The sequence below is a fragment of the Macrobrachium nipponense genome, chromosome 12 (genome assembly GCF_015104395.2).
Source record: "Macrobrachium nipponense isolate FS-2020 chromosome 12, ASM1510439v2, whole genome shotgun sequence".
Lineage (NCBI taxonomy): Eukaryota > Metazoa > Arthropoda > Malacostraca > Decapoda > Palaemonidae > Macrobrachium > Macrobrachium nipponense.
This window is the reverse complement of record NC_087205.1, coordinates 65,520,795-65,542,873: the sequence shown is the minus strand read 5'-3', so window position 1 is coordinate 65,542,873 and position 22,079 is coordinate 65,520,795. Positions and strand designations below refer to the sequence as shown.

At 39.8% G+C, this 22,079-nt stretch overlaps 1 protein-coding gene across 1 annotated transcript in view; it reads right to left on the bottom strand.

The window, feature by feature from the left end:
- The window catches only part of LOC135224827 (uncharacterized), a 362,810-nt gene that overhangs the window by 214,601 nt on the left and 126,130 nt on the right, over positions 1-22,079 (bottom strand). Inside the window, exon 7 of the mRNA XM_064264150.1 lies at positions 2,643-2,825. Coding sequence (XP_064120220.1) covers positions 2,643-2,825 — 183 coding nt within the window. The remainder of the gene's footprint in view (positions 1-2,642; positions 2,826-22,079) is intronic.

The window sequence follows — 22,079 nt, the reverse complement described above, 5'->3', positions numbered from 1 at the left end:
AACCCACGTTTGGTCAACTTTGACTCTGCCGAAATAGTCGAAAAACGCAATTGTAAGCTAAAACACTTACAGTCTAGTAATATTCAGTCATTTATCTTCATTTTGAAACAAATTCAAAGTCCCTAGAACAATATTTAGATTTATGGTAAATTTTAAGAAAAATACTTTCCTTTCCTCCTCGTGCGGATTCTCCGCCACATATCTCCGAAATGCGTATGTCGCATCATTGTTATATTTGCTGAGTTTCATATTAGGCATTTCATAGAGTTTTATATATAAAAATGTGCGCAATTTTATGTAAAATACAACAAAAATAATTGAAGGTTGTAGCTTTTCTCATTTTTGAAATATTTGCATATAAAAAAATATATAAAAGAAATTCGACATTCGGTCAACTTTAACTCGTCCAAAATGGTCAAAAACTGCAATTGTAAGCTAAAACTCTTACAGTGTGGTAATGTTCAATCATTTATCTTCATTTTGAAACAAATTGGAAGTCTCTAGAACAATATTTAGATTTATGGTGAATTTAAAAAAAAAAACTTTTTTTTTACGTCCGCGTGTTACGAATTCATGCATCATTTTGTGATAATATTTTCTCTGTGTTGCTTTGATCGTTTTACAATGTTTTATATACCAAAATGATCGCAATTTAGTGTACAATACAACAAAAAAATTAAATCGTTAGCTTTAACCATATTGCTCACAGCGCGATTTGAATACAATTATATAGAACATTTTGTTTTCGCGCTATCATATATCGCATTATTTATATATGATAATGATTTTTTTTTTCATTTCTGATGGTTGCATACTAAACTTCAGGAAATGACAAAGAAAGGAGCCAAAAATGAACTCTTAATCTTGAAAACTAAGAGCACTGTGATTTAAAAAAAAAAAATATATATATTTTTTCCGCTTCCGCGCTCACTCTGAGACCCCCCAGACATATGGGAGACGATTTTTAATATACCGCTTAGGCGTTTAAGGGTCAATTATGTACGTATAGTCATGGGTCCCAAGAAAGTTGCTGAAGTTCACGGAAAGAAGAGGATGCTTTCTATGGAGACAAAGATGGACATTACCAAGAAGTATGAGGCTGGCATACAGTTGTGTGTGATCACTAAGGAATACGGCCGAAATCCGTCGACGATAGGCACCATCCTTAAGCAGAAGGAAGCCATCAAAGCAGCTACACCTTCCAAGAGCGTGACTATTTTGTCCAACAAGAGGAGCCACATGCATGATGAGATGGAGAGGCTGCTGCTTCTATGGATTGAGGACAAAGAAATCGCTGGCGATACAATAACCGAGACAGCAATCTTACAGAAGGCCAGTGCTATTTTTGCTGATCTGATTGCCCAGGCCAAAGACGAAAGAGGAGAAGGGACATTGCATGCAACCCCAGACTTCAAGGCTTCTCGGGGGTGGTTTGATAAATTCCGTAAACAGACTGACATCCATTCAGTGGTGAAGATATTGAAATTTTGTAAAAAACGTAAAGTATATAAAAAAAATTAATTATAATATTTTTGTAAAGTTAAGTGTTAATGTTTCCTGTCATTTTTAATGTGTTTCATAAAGTTAAGTGTTCAAGTTTTCTGCCATTTGTCCTCTTCCTCTGTCGCCACTTTCGGAGAACGCCTCACTCGAAAGGTAAGGTTCCACATTTTACTACATAGGTACATATATACTTACAGTATTTCTTGTACCATGTACACTAATACACTTTATTTACAGGTATGTAGTACATATTAGTAGTATATGTAGTTTAAGTTAGGTATTGAATGGTCCAAATTGTTGTACTTCACTGTTTATTGGTCAATTTAGCTTTATTATAAAATTTACTGGTGTTTTTCAAAGGCTTGGAACAAATTAGGCAATTTACATGTAAAATGTGGTTCAAGATACGAAAAAATCAGGTTACGAAGGCCGCCTCGGAACGGATCAATTTCGTATCCTGAGGTACTACTGTACTTGTCCTCGACAATCAGTACATAAAGTATGAGTATCATAAGATTCCTTGGTTAGCCTAGTCTTGCACCCCCATTAGTGCAATCTCTAAAGCTATAAGAACTGTCTGACATCGTCGACGCACTAAGACCCGTAGGTCACCAGAGAAAAAAAATCTAGTTCTTTATGCAAAACCACAAAAAAGAACCTAACACTATCTAAATGTTTACCAAGACAGCTAATACAAGAACAGAGTACTTCACCAATTGCAATGATACAAAAGTAAAGTTCAAAAATTTCAGGAATAACTGTCCCCGACAACTATCTATAACCATCAGCTGGCAGAAACAAACTGAACTCTTTGTCCTGAAAGTGGGCTGGGCACTGTTACCTAGCCAAACCAACAGAAAATTAGCATGACCCGGAAATTTTGAGATTTCAACTGCCGGCAAGTGACACTCTTACCTATATAATTACTGGGGAAGTTATATAATTCCAAACATATATAACTCTTTGTTTGCACAGCCTACAAAAGAGGAATTACAAATGTTAGGCTTGGGTCCACCGACGTAGGATAGAAAAAGTAATGAATATTTACAGTACAAATATTTTTCCCATTACAGAGAGAGAGAGAGAGAGAGAGAGAGAGAGAGAGAGAGAGAGAGAGAGAGAGAGAGAGAGAGACTTACCGTGATCTAGATCTGGATCTTTTATCCTTGGAAGAGTCCAAGAAAGACATAACAGGGTCAATAGCTGATGCAATAAAGTTTTGAGCCTCTTTAACTCTTCTCATAGCTTCCTCAATTTCTCGCTGAGCTGCCTCATTGCTTTTTGTTTGAGGCTTAATAATAGCAGTGGTAGAATGGTTCACTCTGGAAAAGATAAAATATAGATTTTAAGATTGTATAGTATAGCACCATATACAGGTAGTTGTTGACTTATGACCACAATTGGTTATGACCAACCGGCCGTATACCGATTTGGATGTAAGATGGCCCATGTTAATTTACCGTAAGAATATTATACTAGCCTAGCCTACACTACACAGCAAACTTTACACAAATATGGCATAGTAATTATTAATTTCAGCTAATTCTCTAGGTTCAATGCACATTGGCTTATGATAATTCAGTAAAAAGAGAAATTGAATAACATTTAACAAGTTAGCTTCACGTATATGTATTAGAGCTTGTGCCTTGTATGATAAGGCGCCCTATGAGGTAATGTTAGACTAGCGATAATCTTACGCTAAGTCGGTTGGTATTGCACTTCCATCTTCAATGGAGTGTCTGGGGGTTTGTAGATCACTTACGAAGTCAGTATTATCTTGTTGGTTATTACGACGATGTGTTAACTCATGGTGAGGAGGTTCTTGTAGAAAACACGAAATATATATGTATCTGAAGTTTTACATGCTGAAGATCAGATATGATTGTACAAGTCTTCTTTAATAATGATAGCTTGATCGCTCGCAATGATGATGGCTAATCCTATTTCCTTCTACACGATAAAGCTTAGGTAAAGAGGTACAGGTCTTCTAATGACGATAGCTAACTCTGTTCTACCTGTCCTACCATTCTCTGTTACAAGTTATGAAGGAACAGACAGTAGTTCGAACATATGAACATACATACAAATGACATAGTTTTCATACGAACACACAATCAAAATGAGACACGCTACAGATCACGTAGGCCGTTTGAATTATAGGTCGGGGTAGTTGTCTCAAGCAGGGAGCTTGGACTAATGTTTATAAAACAATTGAATGACTACAGGTGACGGCATGTTATCTTAGCCTACATACTTATGGTATACGTCATCTTTAGCGTCTCTAGTCTGATCACATTCCTGCAAGCAATCTTTTATATATATGGACTAACATTCCATATTATTATTATGTAAACACTTACATCAGCTCGGTCAGCTACAAAACCAACTACTGAATATTACTCAAACTTGACTTGCATTTGACTTATAGGAGTGTGATACAGACACTATGTGGAATATATAATATATATAAAAATTAAAATTCCAAAAATGGTGTACATGAATGATTCAGTAATAAAATATAAAAATGATATTGGTAAATAATAGTGATCACGTGAATCTATAATGATACAGTTTTTTCACTTCATCTCATTAAGATACATATGCTACAGAAAATACTAATGTACTCTGATAATTGCATAGAATGAAGATTAACATGATAAAAAAGGGATTTTGACGTAAGGAAAAATCTATTTCTGGGCGATTGGCTCGTGTCGCCAGCGAAATATCCTTTAATCTATTATTTCTAGGGTAAATGTACTTAACACATACCAGCAGAATAAATAAAATAAGAAAAAGGTCAGTATAACTGCACTCGCTCACCATCCAAGAGAGGTCGGTATGAACACTAGGCGAGTGAGACACTACCACGAGCCAAATACCAATAGAAATCTCCCACAACAAAAACCCTCCATGAGGAGAGCCGACCCACAGAGTGAGCAGCTCGTATACTCTCACTCCATCCCATGCTGCCGACTGCTGCGCCTCTGGTGGCCATCCTGAAGTTAGCAGACAATCTTGGGCGAAGGGATGGGTGTTTAGGGGTGGGATTTCGCTGGCGACACGAGCCAATCGCCCAGAAAAATAGATTTTTCCTTACGTCAAAATCCCTTTTCTTTTGGCTGGGCTCAGCTCGTGTCGCTGCGCGAAACCGTACCAGAGAAATAGCACAAGATTGTAAACAAAAGTAATAAAACAAATCAGAATAGGTCTCAAATAAAAAATAAAGTAAATAAAAAAGAATATAATTGCTAAAAAGATACAAATACACAGTGATACAAATAAAAATATGCTTAAATTACCCTTAAATTCTAAACATGTTTCTTAAACATAAGGTAATTTTACATATGTTACAGAGGTAAATTGCTTACATGTAACAAAATGGTTACCTTGGTAAAAAAATCTGTGTAAAGGCATGTATCAACAACTATAATAGCAATTAAAAACACAATCAATGAACAAATTAATCAACAATGATAATATATAAGGAATGTATATGACTTAATATACAAAACCCGTAACCATTATAAATGAGATGTATCCCCTAGCATAAAAAAAATAAGGGGGTAACATCCATGAGATCAATATCCATAATCATCTGTGAGTGTCCCTAGCAAAAAAAATAAGGGGCACCCACTACATCATCATAAAAGCAGCTAAGGCACAAGGTGAATGTAAATGAACACGGTAGGAATAGACGAACTGTTGGGTGAAGCAGGTAGAAAGGAGGACTGAATCTTCTACTACAAATTAACTAGAGTCAGGGGAAACTATGTGTTTCCCCGCTGCTACTGCTGAAAATTTCAGAGCTTCCAAGGACTTAAGGTAATGACGTTTGAACACTGTCGGCGATTTCCATCCGGTATACTTTTTCAACTCATCGAAGTTCATGTGTTGGAAATAATTAATTGAGGTGGCTACTGCTCTGACATCATGTGCTTTTAAGAAAGAGTCAGGATTGGCTTGTTTAATAAAGTACAGGATTTGTTGCCTGATGCCTTTAATGGATAAAGTTCCACCTTTTTTCCCCCCATAAAGAGGGGCCCCGATGAGGATGAGGAGGTCCTGGATAGAAAGGCTCGTAAGGTTGAAAACTGGACAAAGGATACATCTTGTGGAAGAGGAAGTACTTTCCAAGGTTCCCACCTCATCAAAGGATTCTTCATTCTTTGCCAAAAAGCTACGTTCCGGAGAAAGTAGGACTTCCCCTGTGGGAAGGAATTGAATAAGATCCGGATCTCTGGATAAAGCCGACAGTTCTGAAATTCTTGCTCCTGAAGCCAGGCTTAATAAAAATAGGGTTTTTCTTAGGAGCATCATAAACGAGCATGTGTCATTATCGGTTTCGGAAGCCAGTTTTAGAACATCGTTTAAGAACCATGAAACTGACGTAGGCCTCACAGAAGGCCTAAGTCTAGCACATGCCTTAGGAATAGACGAGAAGTAGGTATCCGTCAAGTCTATGTTAAATCCAAATTGAAAAATATCCCCCCCCCCCTTTTTCAAGGGCTGAATGACTTGTTTGTCGTAATCGTGCTAGCTGCTAAACCTTTTTCAAATAAGGATCTGAAGAAGGATATAGCTGAATTAACTGTCATGATTCTGATATCTGACTCTCTCAGGAAGGTTGCTAAACTTTTTGACAGCAGCATCATACTGCCTCAAAGTTGAATCCCATTTATCGGATTCCAAGAAGAGAATATTCTGAGGGTCAATATTCGCATCTCTTTTTGTTTTTGCCTCAAACTTCATGAAATCAATAAAGTTAGGGTTTTGAGAATCCCTGAGGAAGCGAACACAGTCTTCGTTTGTACTGACTGGGAGAGCTTGGGACTGGGGATCCGAAGAGGACGAAGGCCCAGTTCCAGAATTAGGGGATACCAATTGCTCTTCGGCCAGTCTGGGGCTACTAGAGCCACTTGACCCTTGAATGTCCTGAGTTTGTTCAATACTTTCATAAGGAGATTCACTGGAGGGAAGACGTAAATCTTCTCCCAGTTGTTCCAGTCCAGAGCCAGGGCGTCCGTGGCGTAAGCCAGAGGGTCCAGGTTGGGGGCTACATAACACGGTAGTTTTGTGGTTCGCTTGGGATGCGAAGAGATCCACCTGTAAAGCCCTGGGACTCGTTTGAAGGATCCATTGGAACGAACTGTTGTCTAGTGACCATTCCGACTCTAGGGGTACTGATCGGGATAGGGCGTCTGCTTCTGCTATGACGTTTCTCACTCCAGCTATGTGAGTGAGGAAAGATGCCAACTGAACTTGCCTGCCAGGGGAGAAGATGGCTACCATGACGTGATTTAGATGACGTGACTTGGAGCCTCCCCTGCTATACAATGTAACTACCACTGCGCTGTCCAGGACTAGCTTTATGTGGGAGTACTTTGGTGGGTGTAAACTTTTTTAGAGTCAAGAACACTGCCATTGCCTCCAGTACGTTTATATGGAACTGACGGAAATGGAGTAGTGACCAAATCCCTTGAACCTTTTTGACCTGGGAATAACCCTCCCCAGCCGCTTAAGGACGCGTCTGTGTGGATGGTGATCCCTGGTGGAGGAACTGAAGGGGTACTGACAACTGATAGATTCTTGACTTTGCCCACGGCCGAAGCCGATTCTTTAGAATCAGAGGCACTGAGGATAGCTTGTCCCTGGACCTGACATTTGCTTCGCGAGCGCCAGATCCTGGTTATGGACTTTCAGTTTGGCTTTCATTAAGACGTTCGTTACTGATGCAAACTGGAGAGAGCCGAGGATCCTTTCCGAGCTCTCCTTGATGTTAGCTTGTGACTTAGAAATTGCTTGACTGACTTCGCTATTTCTTTCCTTTTGGTAGATGGAATCGACAGAGTGTGGGGAGGATAGATTCCATTGAATGCCTAGCCACTGAAAGTTTGACTCTGGAGTGAGTCTTGACTTGGACTTGTTTATCTTGAATCCTAGATATTCTAGGAAACTGGATCACTTTCAGTGTAGCCTTGTTGCATTCCTCGACTGATGGGGCCCAGATCAACCAATCGTCGAGATACGCCACTACCATAATCCCTTGCGATCTGAGTTGTTTGCACTACCACTTCCGCTAGCTTCGTGAACACCCTGGGTGCCACGTTGAGTCCGAATGGACTACCTTGAAGAGAATGTCTGGTCTCCTATCTTGAATCCCAGATACGGAGGGCGGAAGTGTCTTGCAATAGGGATATGATAGTAGGCGTCTGTAAGAATCGATAGAGGTGGTGACGGCCCCACGGGGAAGTAAGGTCCGCACCTGTGAGATCGTGAGCATCTTGAACTTGTCGCAGCGGATGGCTAAGTTTAAGCGGGACAAGTCTAAGATTACCCTTCTTTTTTGTGAGCCTTTCTTTGGCACGCTGAACAAGCGACCTTGAAATTTTAATCTCTTGACTCTCGCTATAGCTCCTTTCTGAAGGAGGTCCTTTGCGTACTCTGTCAATTCTTGGAAGGAAGTTGACGGAAAGGTCTGGCTGGAGGTGGGTTCGTCAACCAGCTCCAACCCAGCCCTTTTGACACTATGCTCTGAGCCCACTGGCTGAAGTTCCACCGGTGGCGAAAGTGAAACAGCCTCCCTCCTACCTGAAGTTCTTCATTGGTTCTGGTAACCGCCTCGGCCTCCTCTGAAGTGCTTTCCCCTATTAAAGGGGCCTCCGATCCTCTCCCACGAAAGGACCGCTTGAACCTTCTGGCCTCCCTTAACCCGGAGCGGGTCAACTGCTCTGAGAAAGCTTGACTCTCGAAGGCTTGATTGTAAGCTGGAGAGATGGCGTATGAGGTAGAGGGTTGAGGCTGAGGGGATATCACATAAATTGGCTGTGATTGACCCTTAGAAGTGGAGGTTGGGCTGTCTGCACTAACGGCACTGCTGGAACTTGTTGAGGAAAGCGTGGTTTGCTTCTTCTGGTAAGGTTTGGAAACGCCTAGGTTTCCTCTGTCCCTTACCTTTAGGTGTCAGGTCTTGCCTCCTCCTAGCCGTAAGGCCCCAACGGTCCTTAAGGCTCTGGTTCAACCTCGTAGCCTCTGCCTGGACTTCCTTAACCATAGCCTCTGGGAAGAGATCTGCGCCCCAGATGTTAGAAGGAGAGTAAACCTATTCGGCTCATGTCGAATGGTTGCCTCTAGCAGGACATGCTTCCTACAATTCGTTCTAGCAGTGGCAAACTCGAACATATCTGACTGCACCGTTGAGTCAGGGCTTTGGTCATAAGCTTAAAAAATTGGTTCTGATCCATAGGCCATGGTTGCTACCTCAGACATAGCCATAGAGTTGATTGATCTGGCTAGTCGTGATTTTGCGTCAAATTCAGCCTGAATAAGACTATCTGGGAGCCTGGGTAGCTTTCACCAAACTGCTCCATAGCACAGTCGGTTTGAGTTTACCAGCTGAGAATGTATTCGGCAAGTCTTCCCACATTCTCCAATTGAAGGGAGTAACGGAGATGTGGGATCTGCTTCTTTCAACTGAGGCATGGTTTCCCCCTCTTGGGCCGCTGAGATGGTCGACCTGCTATCTTGGTTAGGAACGGGAGCGGGGTACTCTCATCCATTGTGAAAATGGTAAAGGGACTTTAAATGGTTGTATCTTGGTTGTTAGAACAATCCATGTCCTCTAAACATCTGAGCCATTCTCTGAGCCTGGTCCTCGTGAATAGAGGGACTGTCTCCTTTGGTACCCTCCTCGTCCCGAACCATAGCCGAAGGCGTGAGCCTTGCGTATAGCCTATGAAATAAAGGAGGCTGTAGGCCTTCCGGGTAGAACTCGAAGTCCTCTATTCTTCGAGTTCCAAACTCCGGTATGGAGATGAGACCGTCCTGGAAGGGGGCGTATGACGCTACTCTCCATGGGTGTTCATAGAGAAAGCAGGAAGTGAGTCATACGGAGGAAGCTGAGTTCCACTCGTGTTGGAAATTGGAGGGAGAGGGCTAGAGGAGCTTCTCTTAGCCCGGCTATAATAGTATCTTGGGAAGTGATCCTATCCGACAGGCGAGAGATCATTTTGTTCCATACTACTCTTTAGGGACCCAAACTAGGTCGCCCCACCTGTTGCAACAGGCCAGCATTGGAGTCCAAAGCCGGAGCTGCTGCGGAGGTGGAGGGGAGGCTCTGAATTGGAACCAATGGTAGCGGAACTGGTGATTCTGCCGGAGTGCGAGATCTCTCCTTGGATTTACTTTTGAGGACTTAGAGCCGGAGCTAGAAGCTTTAGACCTGTCTGGGCCGGGATTGCGAGCCGGAGACTTACGTGAGGAAGAAGACGAGGACGTCTTCTTAGACGCGATGACGTCTTAGTCAAGGTCATCACTTTAGCCTTGACCTTAGGTCTAACCGAAGCCTCAGGAGGAGTATATAATTCATCACCCGTAAAGCCTTGGAAGGATGGAGAGGTTGCAGGGGTAGAAGAGACAGTCACACCCAAGGGTGACCCTTGGGTGCCCACCTTACTTACCCGACCAAACAGGTCGTTCTATACCTACCATCGGTTTCAACATTAAATATCCAGGGTTGCGAACATCCGTGGAGATATCCTGGTCTTGTTCAGTTAAGGAGGCCGCCAGCTGTTGTTGGATGAAGGCGATAGTCGGGTCCGCCTCTACTGGGTCGACGTAACCTGTCGCCTTGCCTCCGGGGAAGATTAATAGTGCTAACCGCTTCTCGAGGATGTAGGGCTGGGCGACCCTTGGCGGCGTTCTTGCCAAAACCTCCGACCCAGGCCCGCAGGGTAGCCAGTGCGGTATCCCTTACTGCCGGAGCCTGTAAGAGAGGGCGTATTTTAGATTTAAGAATCACTTAAAACTAAAACTTAGAGTATAACTTAAACTAGATGCCTTAAGTTAAAGTAAAATGATGAAAACTTAAGCACTAAAAAGAAGCGGAGCAGCTACTGGAGATGGAACACTTACCCCTTCCAAAAGCTGGCTCACCAGATCGTAACATATGGTAAACGTCTCATGGTACCGACCTGGATGTCCCCGTGCGGAGTCGCGCATGGAGCATGGGACCGGCAAACTTCGTGTCCACAGGGGTCCTGAAGTGTAGCGGAACATCCCGGATGCTCACAGTTGGTGGCCTGTAAGTGGGAAGACACATGAGTATCTTAAAAGGCATCACTTACAGACTTAAAGGACAAAAGAACTCCGTTACATGCCGGAGCTCGGAAAAAATTTGGGCATAACCCCTCCCTGCATTGCCTGAATAGGCTATAATCCCGGAGAGATCCGGTAAGATATGAAAGGGAGGGGGGATGGTTTTAAGGTACTTAAGATAAACTTTATAGATAACTTAAAAACCTAAACACAAGCGAACCGGACTAGGTTCAGTGTGAAGGCGGAGTGTAGCCTAACTCAGCAATACGGTAAGGTTAGTAGTGACCTACTGTATGTTCCGGTCCACTTCTGCTGGGTGGACTAGCCCCTTCCGCTGGATACCAGGACTCCGATCAGGGAGGAGCTCTAGTAAGGAGGGAAAGGGCGAGAGGACATACATGCTCGAGCTAGCCCGGTGAGCGGACAAGGCGTAGGTAAACCCCCGAGGGGTGGGGGGGAAGGCCAGGGCCCCCCCACAACGTACCACCCGGCCGGACCGAGAAGCCGGAGAGGTCCGAGACCAAGTCTGGGTCGGTTTCCCGACTCCCACTAAGCCCCTCGCCTAAGGGGAAGAGAGGGAGGCAGGCTCGGGTATGCGGAGCGATCATGGGGCAGACCGACCCACCCCCGCCCGACTCTATGGAAGAAGCGGGCGGGAGGGGGGGGGGAAGGGTGACTGGGCAAGGCGTTCTGGCTGTCCCGTGATCACGAAGTGACCACGAGGCGGTAAAAACTGAGATACGATAACCAAAACCTAGGCCAACCAACTGATCAGAGAGAAGCTATCGGGAAGCAACGTGAACTGAAAAGCGGTAGCATACAGGCCCACAGGGCTAAAACCAACTGATCAGAGAGATGCTATAGGGAAGCAACTGAACTGATCAGCGGTAGTATAGGCTCTATGAGCCAGGACCCTAGGCTAAGCCAGACGCCTAAACTAACATTAACGATGACAAAATACATATAATAAATAAAATAAAATGAAAGAGAGAAAGTAATATAGCAGGAGAAAAAATCCAGGAGTGTACGACTAACCCGAAGGCAAGTCTACCACTCAAAGCTAGTCAGAGGCCGATACTAAGAACCTGGACTAGGGTCTGGATAGAAAAAGCCTACATAAGGTGAAATACATGCATGCATGACAACCTGAGTAGACCTTAATCTAAACAAAGCGGATAATCAAATAGAGCGTACATAAATAAGGGATGTTCTAGGTATGGGAGACCAAGAACGAACCCATCACGCGGCAGAACCATGCTGCCATGCTTCCGACCCCGAGAACGTATTTATACCTAAAAAACGGCAAATACTGTCCCAGGGTCGGAAAAAAAAACCAAACCAAATAATCATAAATACTGGGAGTACCTTAAACTTAGCTGCTGCGATAGCTGCACGCTCCATTATAGATAAATCCAACGAAAGGGCACAAAAAACACAGAGAGAAAAATAACACGTGTGACTCGTGTGCGCTAACTGAAAAGGTATGACCACCAGAGGCGCAGCAGTCGTCAGCATGGGATGGAGTAGTAGTAGTACGAGCTGCTCACTCTGTGGGTCGGCTCTCCTCATGGAGGGTTTTGTTGTTGTGGGAGATTTCTATTGGTATTTGGCTCGTGGTAGTGGTCTCACTCGCCTAGTGTTCATACCGACACCCTCTTGGAGGGTGAGCGAGTCAGTTATACTGACCTTTTTCTTTATTTTATTTATTCTCTGGTATGTGTTAGTACATTTACCCTAGAAATAATAGATTAAAGGATATTTCGCGCAGCGACACGAGCTGAGCCCAGAAATCATATTTTAACTGATAAAAAATTCCATATATGAATTGATAAAATTATTAATGTTTATGCTGATTGATTCGTTGATTTTTATGCTAAATGTTATATATCTGATTCATTAATTCATATACTAACTCATAAATAACTGCAGATATTGGTAAGATAAAAGGTAACATATTGATTATAGGCTACCTGATTTGTTTATACATATGTATATGGATTCATAAAATTATGATTAATATATGTGCACTTTAAATAGATTCCTATTGCATACACGCAAAGAATATATTTAGATTCTGTTATTTATGATCATTTATATATAGATTCCTAGTGCATACACGCAAAAAATATATTTCGATTCTGTTAATTATGATCATTTATATATAGGATACATGATACTTTATATATATAGGATACATGACCGAGGTTATACTACTTCACTTTTAACTAGCGTTCGAACAACTTTTCGTCCATTACACAGTTCCAGACAACCACCTATAGCCACATGAAACGGCCTATTTCACAGGGTTAAAACAAGGGGAAAAATTTGCCCTGGGCGGGTCCAACGTTCTCTTATTTGTTTTGCGATCATACTTATTCTCTGCATCCTAAGCTACACGATTACGTTCGCGATGAATAAAAAAAAACATCCCCAGCACGAGTCCTTCGCCAGCAAAGTAGGAGTTGAATATTCCTTTCGGGTCGTAATTGTCGGAAGTATGTCCCTTTTTGTAGTCGATTCCAACAGCCGCCGGAGCGTTCCGCATTAAAACGAGATTAACGATGGGATACGGGTGTCGGCCGAAGAAGTCCATGATGGTGCTTATTCCTTTCACATTGTAGGCGGTTGTTACTCGACTGCCGTCGTCCGCAGCGACGAACGATTTTTTGAAGTTGCGATGTGAAACTCTCGTACTGCAGGATACTGTAACAGGTTCCATTAATCAGCCTGCAAGTGAAATTATACTTGTCACAAGGGCAAAGTAAATTCAGACGACATCCAAATACAGGGGAGGGAAGAGAGCTATTTAGACCAGACTTAACCCACATGAATTCGCTGATATTTTGGAATTCAAAAGAGTCCGCTGTACAAACTTTTTTATCCATGGCATTAACAATGAGTGAACCTATCCAGGTCTATGATGACTGTAAAAATATCCATAATTATAACAAATAAACAGATATCAATACAAATCCCAAAGAAAATTCGATATTACTGGTAGTAAATTACTAGACAAAGAAGTGGAAAACGGAGCTATTTGTAAGATTGCCAGGCAACATAAGAGTCAAAGAGAAGATTAATCATGATTCTGTATTTCTCTATGCTAACTGAAATTAAGTTGTGATAAAATCTGATCCTATGTGCCCTAACAAAAGTTTCATATTCAATTTTCTCGCGCGCATCCTCTGAGGTTAATTTTAAAAAACTTTATTAATAGGTAGGAGGTGCAACGAAAAAAACCCACTATGTAACTAATTTCTAAATAAACTTTGGGTTTTTTCAAGAAAATGTGACATTTTCCCATGAATGATTTACTTGAATTGCAATAGGCTAATGTTGCAAGTAAATATATCATATACATATCTGGATACTTCTAAATGTCTATGAGGTTCAGAAAAAATTAATCCATTTTGTTGTTATAGAAATCCTATTTGCTTATTTTTGTTATTAATTTAGACACGTCTGCCTCGCCCATGAGATGTTCGGGCTAGGCATTCCTTTCTCCAGTCAATCTGCTTTTGCAAGCGCGAGATTGAAAAAAGCCCTGTGCAAGCAGATATTTGAGGTTAAAGGAATCACTGCTGATACGGCAATGATGACGTCGTCACTTGGCAGGAGATTGCTCTCAGCCAGCTAAGAGTTACGTTACTTGCTGTAATAAATACGACTTTAGGATAAATTTATTATCTTTTAATACTCGACCCACACGAAAAGAATGTCTGAAAAAAAAAACAGTACCAAAATTGAACAATATATTAGTTTCATGTTGGAAATCTGCATAATTGTAATTATGTTAAATTAAATATTCCTTATTCAAACTATATGAAAAAGGTTTCCATACAAATTCTATATATATATTATTAACCCTGATAAGATTCATATAGGATTATTTCATAGATAACATTTTCACTTCTAGACTTCCTGACTTTAAAATCTCTTTTATTTTATTTTATTTTATTTATTTATTTATTTATTTGATTTAATTATTATTATTATTATTTTTTTCATTGACTACGAATATAAATCACCGGGGACAGACAATATGTCAGTAGGTTTTGGATATGTGTTTGAACTTTTAGCTTATTTGTCATTACTAAAGCGTTAAGTTAGAGTTCAAATCTTTACGCATATATATTTGGATATTTAATTAATCTATGGTTACGTTTTGCTTATTGATTTTATCGTGATTCCTTTTTTATTATAATTTGTAACCCTTCCGACTTCTTACGGAGTGTATTATATTGACTCCACTTGTATCCATATTTATTTTATTTTTTTATATTTATTTATTTATATATTTTTTTATATATATTTGATAAATTAATGGTTGGCTTGAATATGTGGAAAAGTGTTCTAGCGCGTACCGTATAAGGCTACTTGCGGCATCAATTCTATAGATACAAAATATAAATGATAAAGGTATTTAAAACCGCGAGAACCGCTATAAATCCAGTTCGGATCCAATATCACGAGTTGTAACTCGTAAGACATTGACACTTCCTATTTAATTATCCGTTATTCTACCAAACCGATTGACTCTGGGTGATAAAATATATTATTGGTTTTTCTTAATGGAAAGGAATTCACACCACGTGTTATGGAGATTATTATTGATTTACACCACCCGAGTCAGATTATCATGTGTTGAATTCCTTGTTTACTGATTTAGCACTCATAAATATTCCTAACGCACTCAATTGCGGTGTTTGTTTTTAGTGCTATTCATTCTATATAACGTGTCAAGGAACTATTGACACTAAGAAGTGTTTATTCCCTCTGTCAGACTCTTAATTCTGTTAATAATTCTACGTATATTCTTTCAAGGATTGATTTGGCACAGGATAGGCCCTTAACTGGGGGGGGGGGGGGGGACAGGTTGTTTAGTGTGTCCCTTGTTTTCATGACACGTGTTACAATCAGTTATGTGCTTTTTATATTTGTAAGCATTGTAGGCCAGTAAAATAGTGATTTGGCTTTCTGTGACATAGTAGAGAACCCTGGTGGGATGACGGAATGCAACCAGTTTATGACGATTGGTATGAAAGAGATTATTACTACTACCTGGTCGTTAGTCATTCTGCGTGTTCTTTCGGGTTTTCCTCGTCAACGGACCTACATATAATATTAACATTTGATACCATTTATTCTGATACACATACTTTAAATATACTTTTGCTTTAGGGTTTCTGCTCGAAGTGTTTATTGTTTTTGCTTAGCCGCTGACCCTGTTTCCATTCGAAGTGTTTTTATTGTTTGGTGTTATTGCTGCTGACTCTGTTTCCGTTCGAAGTGTTTATTGTTTTGGGTTATGTCTGTTGACTATTGCTTTGTTCAGTTTGTAACAGTTCTGCGCTCCAACCCAGATATTCAATGCTCGCGATCTCTTGGTTAAGGAATTTTCTTGTTTAGATACGGTTTTAACAATAGGCACGGATGTTTCTATATTTTTTTAGTCTAATTAATGGTTCTTTGCAGTATGGTGCGGGATTTGCGGGATAATGCGTCAGCTATGATAATTGCTTTCCCAGGTAGATATTCTTATCTGGCTCCAAAGACCTGAATGATCATTTGTCACCGAGTTCCTTTTGGACTGTGATTAAAGCCTTTGAAAAACTCGGTAAAGGACTCATGTTCAGTAAGGACTTTATCAGGATAGCCATAGATTATGAACTTAAAATGTACTAGTGAGTTAAAGATACCTAGACCCTTCCTTTTGCCTATTACTGTATATTTACTTTCAGAGGGCATTTAGTTTACGTGAATAAAAAGCTATAGGAAAACTGTTTATCATATTACTGAAGTAATACCCTCTTACCCCTTGGTCTGAGGCGTCTGTTGCAAAAAAAAAAAAAAATTCCTTATTTAAATCAGGGATTTTTAAGTTAGGTGAGCTGCATTATTCCGTTTTTAAGATTTCGAACGCCTGTTGATGCTTTTTAGACCATAATAAATCTACGCTCTTCTTCGTAAGATCTGTTAAAGGAGCTGTCATGATTGAAGAGTTACATATTTACATACGATTGTAATACCCACTACAGCGCCAAAGTGCTGTATCCCCCCTTTACGTTAATAGGTACCGGAAAGTTATGAATAGCCGACACCTTACCATGGACTACTTTAAGACCTTGACAAGACACATAAAACCTAGATAAACATGTTCGGTTTTAAAAACTCACATTTAGATATTTTACTCTGAGACTAGCTCTAGTTTATGTGAATGTACTTCTAAGGTATTAGAAAAGATTACAAGATCATCCATATAGGCATGTAGGTTATCCCCTAAAAGTCTCCAAACACTATATTGTAATTGGGGCGCAACGTAAGCCGGAGGCATACGTAAAAATTGATAATGTCCCCTGAGAGTGCTGAAAACGGTGTAGTGAGGTACAATCACTTAGGTAATGGTATCTGGTAAAAGCCTTTAAGTAAGTCCAAGCTGGTGAAAAAATTTATTCTAACCTAACAGAGATAAGATGTCGTCGCTACATGGCACTGGAAACTATCGGGAGTCGTTTCCTTGTTTAAGCGACAGAAATCTACGCAGATACGCCAAGTCCGATCTTTTATGGCATGACGTTTGAGGGAAAAAAATTATATGGGCTTATTTGATTTCCTAATGGCTCCTATTACTAACATATTTCAACTTCGTGCATTTATCTCTATTTTGAAATTGCAGTGAGAGTCTATACGAAGGTACGTATATAGCTTTATGTTTGTCCTTAGACCGTATTTTGTGTTAAATTACATCCGTTTTTCCCAGAGATCACTCGCTAGTGGAGAAACTTCCTGGTATTCAGGTAAAAGATAAAAAAAATTTCTGCTGAATCACCTCTGCTTGAATGACTTTACTGATATTACTTTAGATCGATATCAAGAAGATTTCATCCATCGACGCGTGGGGCGGGATTAACAAATTAGGCAACAATCAAAAGAAATGCGATATTTATATGTATAGGTTTTTGTGGATTACTAAGTTATTAACTTGTTTGCACGCGAGGGGGGGGGGGTTCATACCGTGTCTAGGGCTTTGTTCGCGGAAATCGTTATATTTCAGAGTGTCGGGAAGGATTAAAATTTCATTTCCCAGCAAAGTATTTTTACATGCACTAAGACATTCGAGGGTGCATGCTTCTCGAGATTTTGCGTGCAAAGTTGCGACTGCGGTTGTGGGAGAATTCTGTTGGGTCATTTGAACAATGTTACGATTTATGAGACAAATGTATACTAGTTCCTTTATATAAGTTATTATTTGATTAACTGTCTCATTTTTGTTCAAACGGATTTTAATATGTTTGAAGGTTTATAGGATTTCCCTTTGATAAACACGCCTTATTTTGCAGGATGTAAGTTAATATTTTGTATACCCCTAGATGAATCTTACAATTACACTAGATACAGATCAATGTTTTTTATAACTATAGAGGTATCTGTAAAACACTCGCTTATCCGGACTTCTCATTAGGGAAGTTCGAACAACAGACGGTGAGTCCGTAAATACAGGATATTACGTTTACTAAAGGAATAAAAACAAGATATTCTAATTTTTTACGGCGCGTACAGTTGGGCTTAATCCACCAGTATTTATTATAACTTAATGTATTAAAATTACTAGAACCTGCTCTGATTACTTGATACTGTCGTGTGATGCATAGGGAAATTCCTTTTTAATTTTAAAAAGGTATTTGGGATGTATGATCCAACATCGCTTTTCCCCACTCTGCTAGAGTCGCTTATTGTGTGGAATTTGCTATGCTTGAACACTCGGCAGATTTAACTAACCTTGACCGCTTGACTAGGGGACACAGTCACCGAGTTTGCTTGTTTGATTCTGAACGGGCTACTGTATCTATTTTCTTTTTGTAATAATTAGGATCCTTCTCTTTATTACCATCGGCAACGTATTGTGTTTTGTTTTTTTAGCATTATGTTGCTGGTTACGTATAAAGCAATGAATGACGAACTATTAGGAACTGAGCGATTACTAATAAGACAAGTTATCACTACTGCATTCAATATTAACTGTTTGTACTTCATTCTTTGCTAAAATTTGGAAATAGTGAGGGATCCTGGTCAGCGATTTAGCCTGATGAAAGTTTTTACAGACATGTTATTCCTTGCAATCCAGCCATATTTTAAAGTTAAGTTGAGTCATTGAGGTTCGATATTTTATATAACTCAAAAAACTCAAGGCTAAAACTGCGAGCGGGACTTTGCAAAGGAGCATTTATTGTCATGACCCGAAATAGTGTTACCTCTAATTTATATAGATTTGTACGGGTGTTCCACTTGTTTTTTGTGTGTTTTCTAATCACTACGGTGCTTAACGACCCTATCCATGCATCTGTATAAATACAGACGTCCACTGCGTAAACGCATATTCACTGTTTAATATGATTTGTTACGTAAGGGATTAATAATCACCCAAAATGATAAAATTAACATAGTATATGATTATGATATTTCAGTAGAACTTCTGGAAACAGACACTCAAAGATAAAAACTCGCAGTAGCAATATCTCAATGATGTAGATAATTTCTGTAAAAAAAATAAGATTAAGAATGTCTCGTAACTTCAGCCACAGGAATAACGAAATACGACCTGCAAAGGAAACACTCAAAGTTACTCCAAATGTATAAAAATTGTACTTAGCTTGCTTTTGTGGGAAGTCACGGTGTTCCGATAACGACACACGGCCTTGGTCCTCCTTCTCTATTTAGCGGATGACCTGGTTTGGCTTGAGTTTCCCCCGTGCGCGTTGTTGGGATGATTCGAGCCCTTGAAAATTCGATGCTGCAGAACGCGTTCGGTTTGTTTCTTGCAGTGCCGGAAACGCTCACTAACGATGTTTTCTTGAATGATTCTAATGAGAGACGATACATGATTTATTATTCTGGTTTTTCTTCGTAGGACGTTGTAGAGTTCTTCTGGTACGCTGGCCACCAATATTAGGGCTTGTGCCTTGTATGATAAGGCGCCCTATGAGGTAATGTTAGACTAGCGATAATCGGTTGGTATTGCACTTCCATCTTCAATGGAGTGTCTGGGGGTTTGTAGATCACTTACGAAGTCGGTATTATCTTGTTGGTTATTACGACGATGTGTTAAACTCATGGGTAGGAGGTTCTTGTAGAAAACACGAAATATAAAAATATATGTATTCTTCTGAAGTTTTACATGCTGAAGATCAGATATGATTGTACAAGTCTTCTAATGACGATAGCTAACTCTGTTCTACCTGTCTACCATCTCTGTTACAAGTTATGAAGGAACAGACAGTAGTTCGAACATATGAACATACATACAAATGACATAGTTTCATACGAACACACAATCAAAATGAGACACGCTACAGATCACGTAGGCCGTTTGAATTAGGTCGGGGTAGGTTCGGGGTAGTTGTCTCAAGCAGGGAGCTTGGACTAATGTTTATAAAACAATTGAATGACTACAGGTGAAGGCATGTTATCTTAGCCTACATACTTATGGTATACGTCATCTTTAGCGTCTCTAGTCTGATCACATTCCTGCAAGCAATCTTTTATATATATGGACTAACATTCCATATTATTATTATGTAAACACTTACATATGATGATGATGTTATCATGGTACATATATCATATATATACAAATAAAGTAGCCTAGCCTACAGTATACTACATATAAGATAAGCCAATTTTGGAGGTTCAATGCATTCTGACTATGATATATCAGTAGAAACAAAAATTGGGCACAAAATGGGAATCAGATTCGGACCGACATCGGCATACCTAATTGAGCAATATCAGACTGCTGATGGCTACGTATATTTATGAAATAAAAACACAATGAATATGCATCTTTACCGTGAATCTTTTAAAACGTTATATACATTACTGTATCAAATAATACTGTATGTATTCTCATATTATTGTATCATAAAATACTAACCAAGCAGTCAATGTTTTGGTTTGGAAATCAGCTGATGGTGAATACGAGTTTAGTTTGTCATATTTACGTTTATTTTGCCGTATTTATCTCATTTCGTAGCAAATTGCCTTGCTTCTAGTTAGCATAAAATATCTAGATACTTTACTTATGAGACAAGGTAACTTGTCATTAAACGACATTTTTTAAGTCAAAATATGAATTCAATACGTCTCGTGCACTATACTATTTTTTCATTAACAGATTGCGTTGTGGGCATGTTTATTGCATAAAAATATTACATGATTCCATTCGCAGTATGAGCTTTACTGTTAGTTACGTTACTTATACTGTTAGTTGCGTTACTTATCTTTTATCGGAGTGAAAACAATAGTAAAATGTGTTCCTTCAAGACCTGAAGTTTTGATTAAAATTATTCTCTCTCAATTTTATCTACAGTTGTGTTTCATGGCATAAGTTTACTGGAGTTATATCCTTGTTGCAGACGCTTGATAATAGTCATTAGCAGCTCGAGAAGTGAGCTGCCTGTGTGGAGAGGCGGGACCTGGGGAAAAACTGTCGTACATTTAACTGGACACCATTCTTTCTTAAGTCGCTTCCCAGTCATTTTAGTTGTGGGTGGTGGTAAAGTCAATCAGTCGTAACTCGCATAGGTTGTAAGTTGACAACTAGCTGTATTATCTCATTAACAAAATATAACAAGTTGCAAAAGAACAAAAGATTACAAACTTTTACAAAATATACTTAAAAAAAAAAGAAGTATTAGCAAATTGTATGACCATTAAGAGATAAATCATGACACCAAATACTACCAAGATACATCACAGTAGTCATTCTTATCATTTTAAATCAGGAAAACATCAGTAAGATTTTTTCTCAACTCAGCCACATTGTGTAGCAAAGTGAGCTGTATCTTTCAAGAAGCACCCCTCATACCAAATTAAGGGGACCAATTAACACTGTAGATTAGGAAGCTGGTCACTGTTACAGTAATACTATCTCCAATACATGTACCCCTCTTTCAAGAAGCACCCCTCATACCAAATTAAGGGGACCAATTAACACTGTAGATTAGGAAGCTGGGCACTGTTACAGTAATACTACCTCCAATACATGTACCCCTTTCTACCCCTTACACAGATCAGCAACCATGCATGAAATCTCTACCACTGTTACGGTGTCGAAAAATCCTGGCCAAGGTCGACACAATGTTACAGTGTCAAAATATCCTGGGGGGCAAAAAAGGTCGACACCCAAATGTTTATACGGCCTCCTGAGAGAGGTTTCCGCTTTCAGGTTCGATATGAAATAATAAATAAAAAAAAAAAAAAAATTTAACACCAACAGTTGAAACTGGGGATACGAATATAGAAAGAAACACTAACACAACAAAGGTTTATTTACAAGCTTACTAACAAAGGTAAATGCAGAATGGTATCTCCTATTTACATAAAAAGATAGAATCTTACACTGCATGAACTGGGGAAACAGTGAGGCAATTCAAATACTTGCTAGTCAATTTGGCAATTCGAGGAGATGGCTTCTCAAAAGGAAA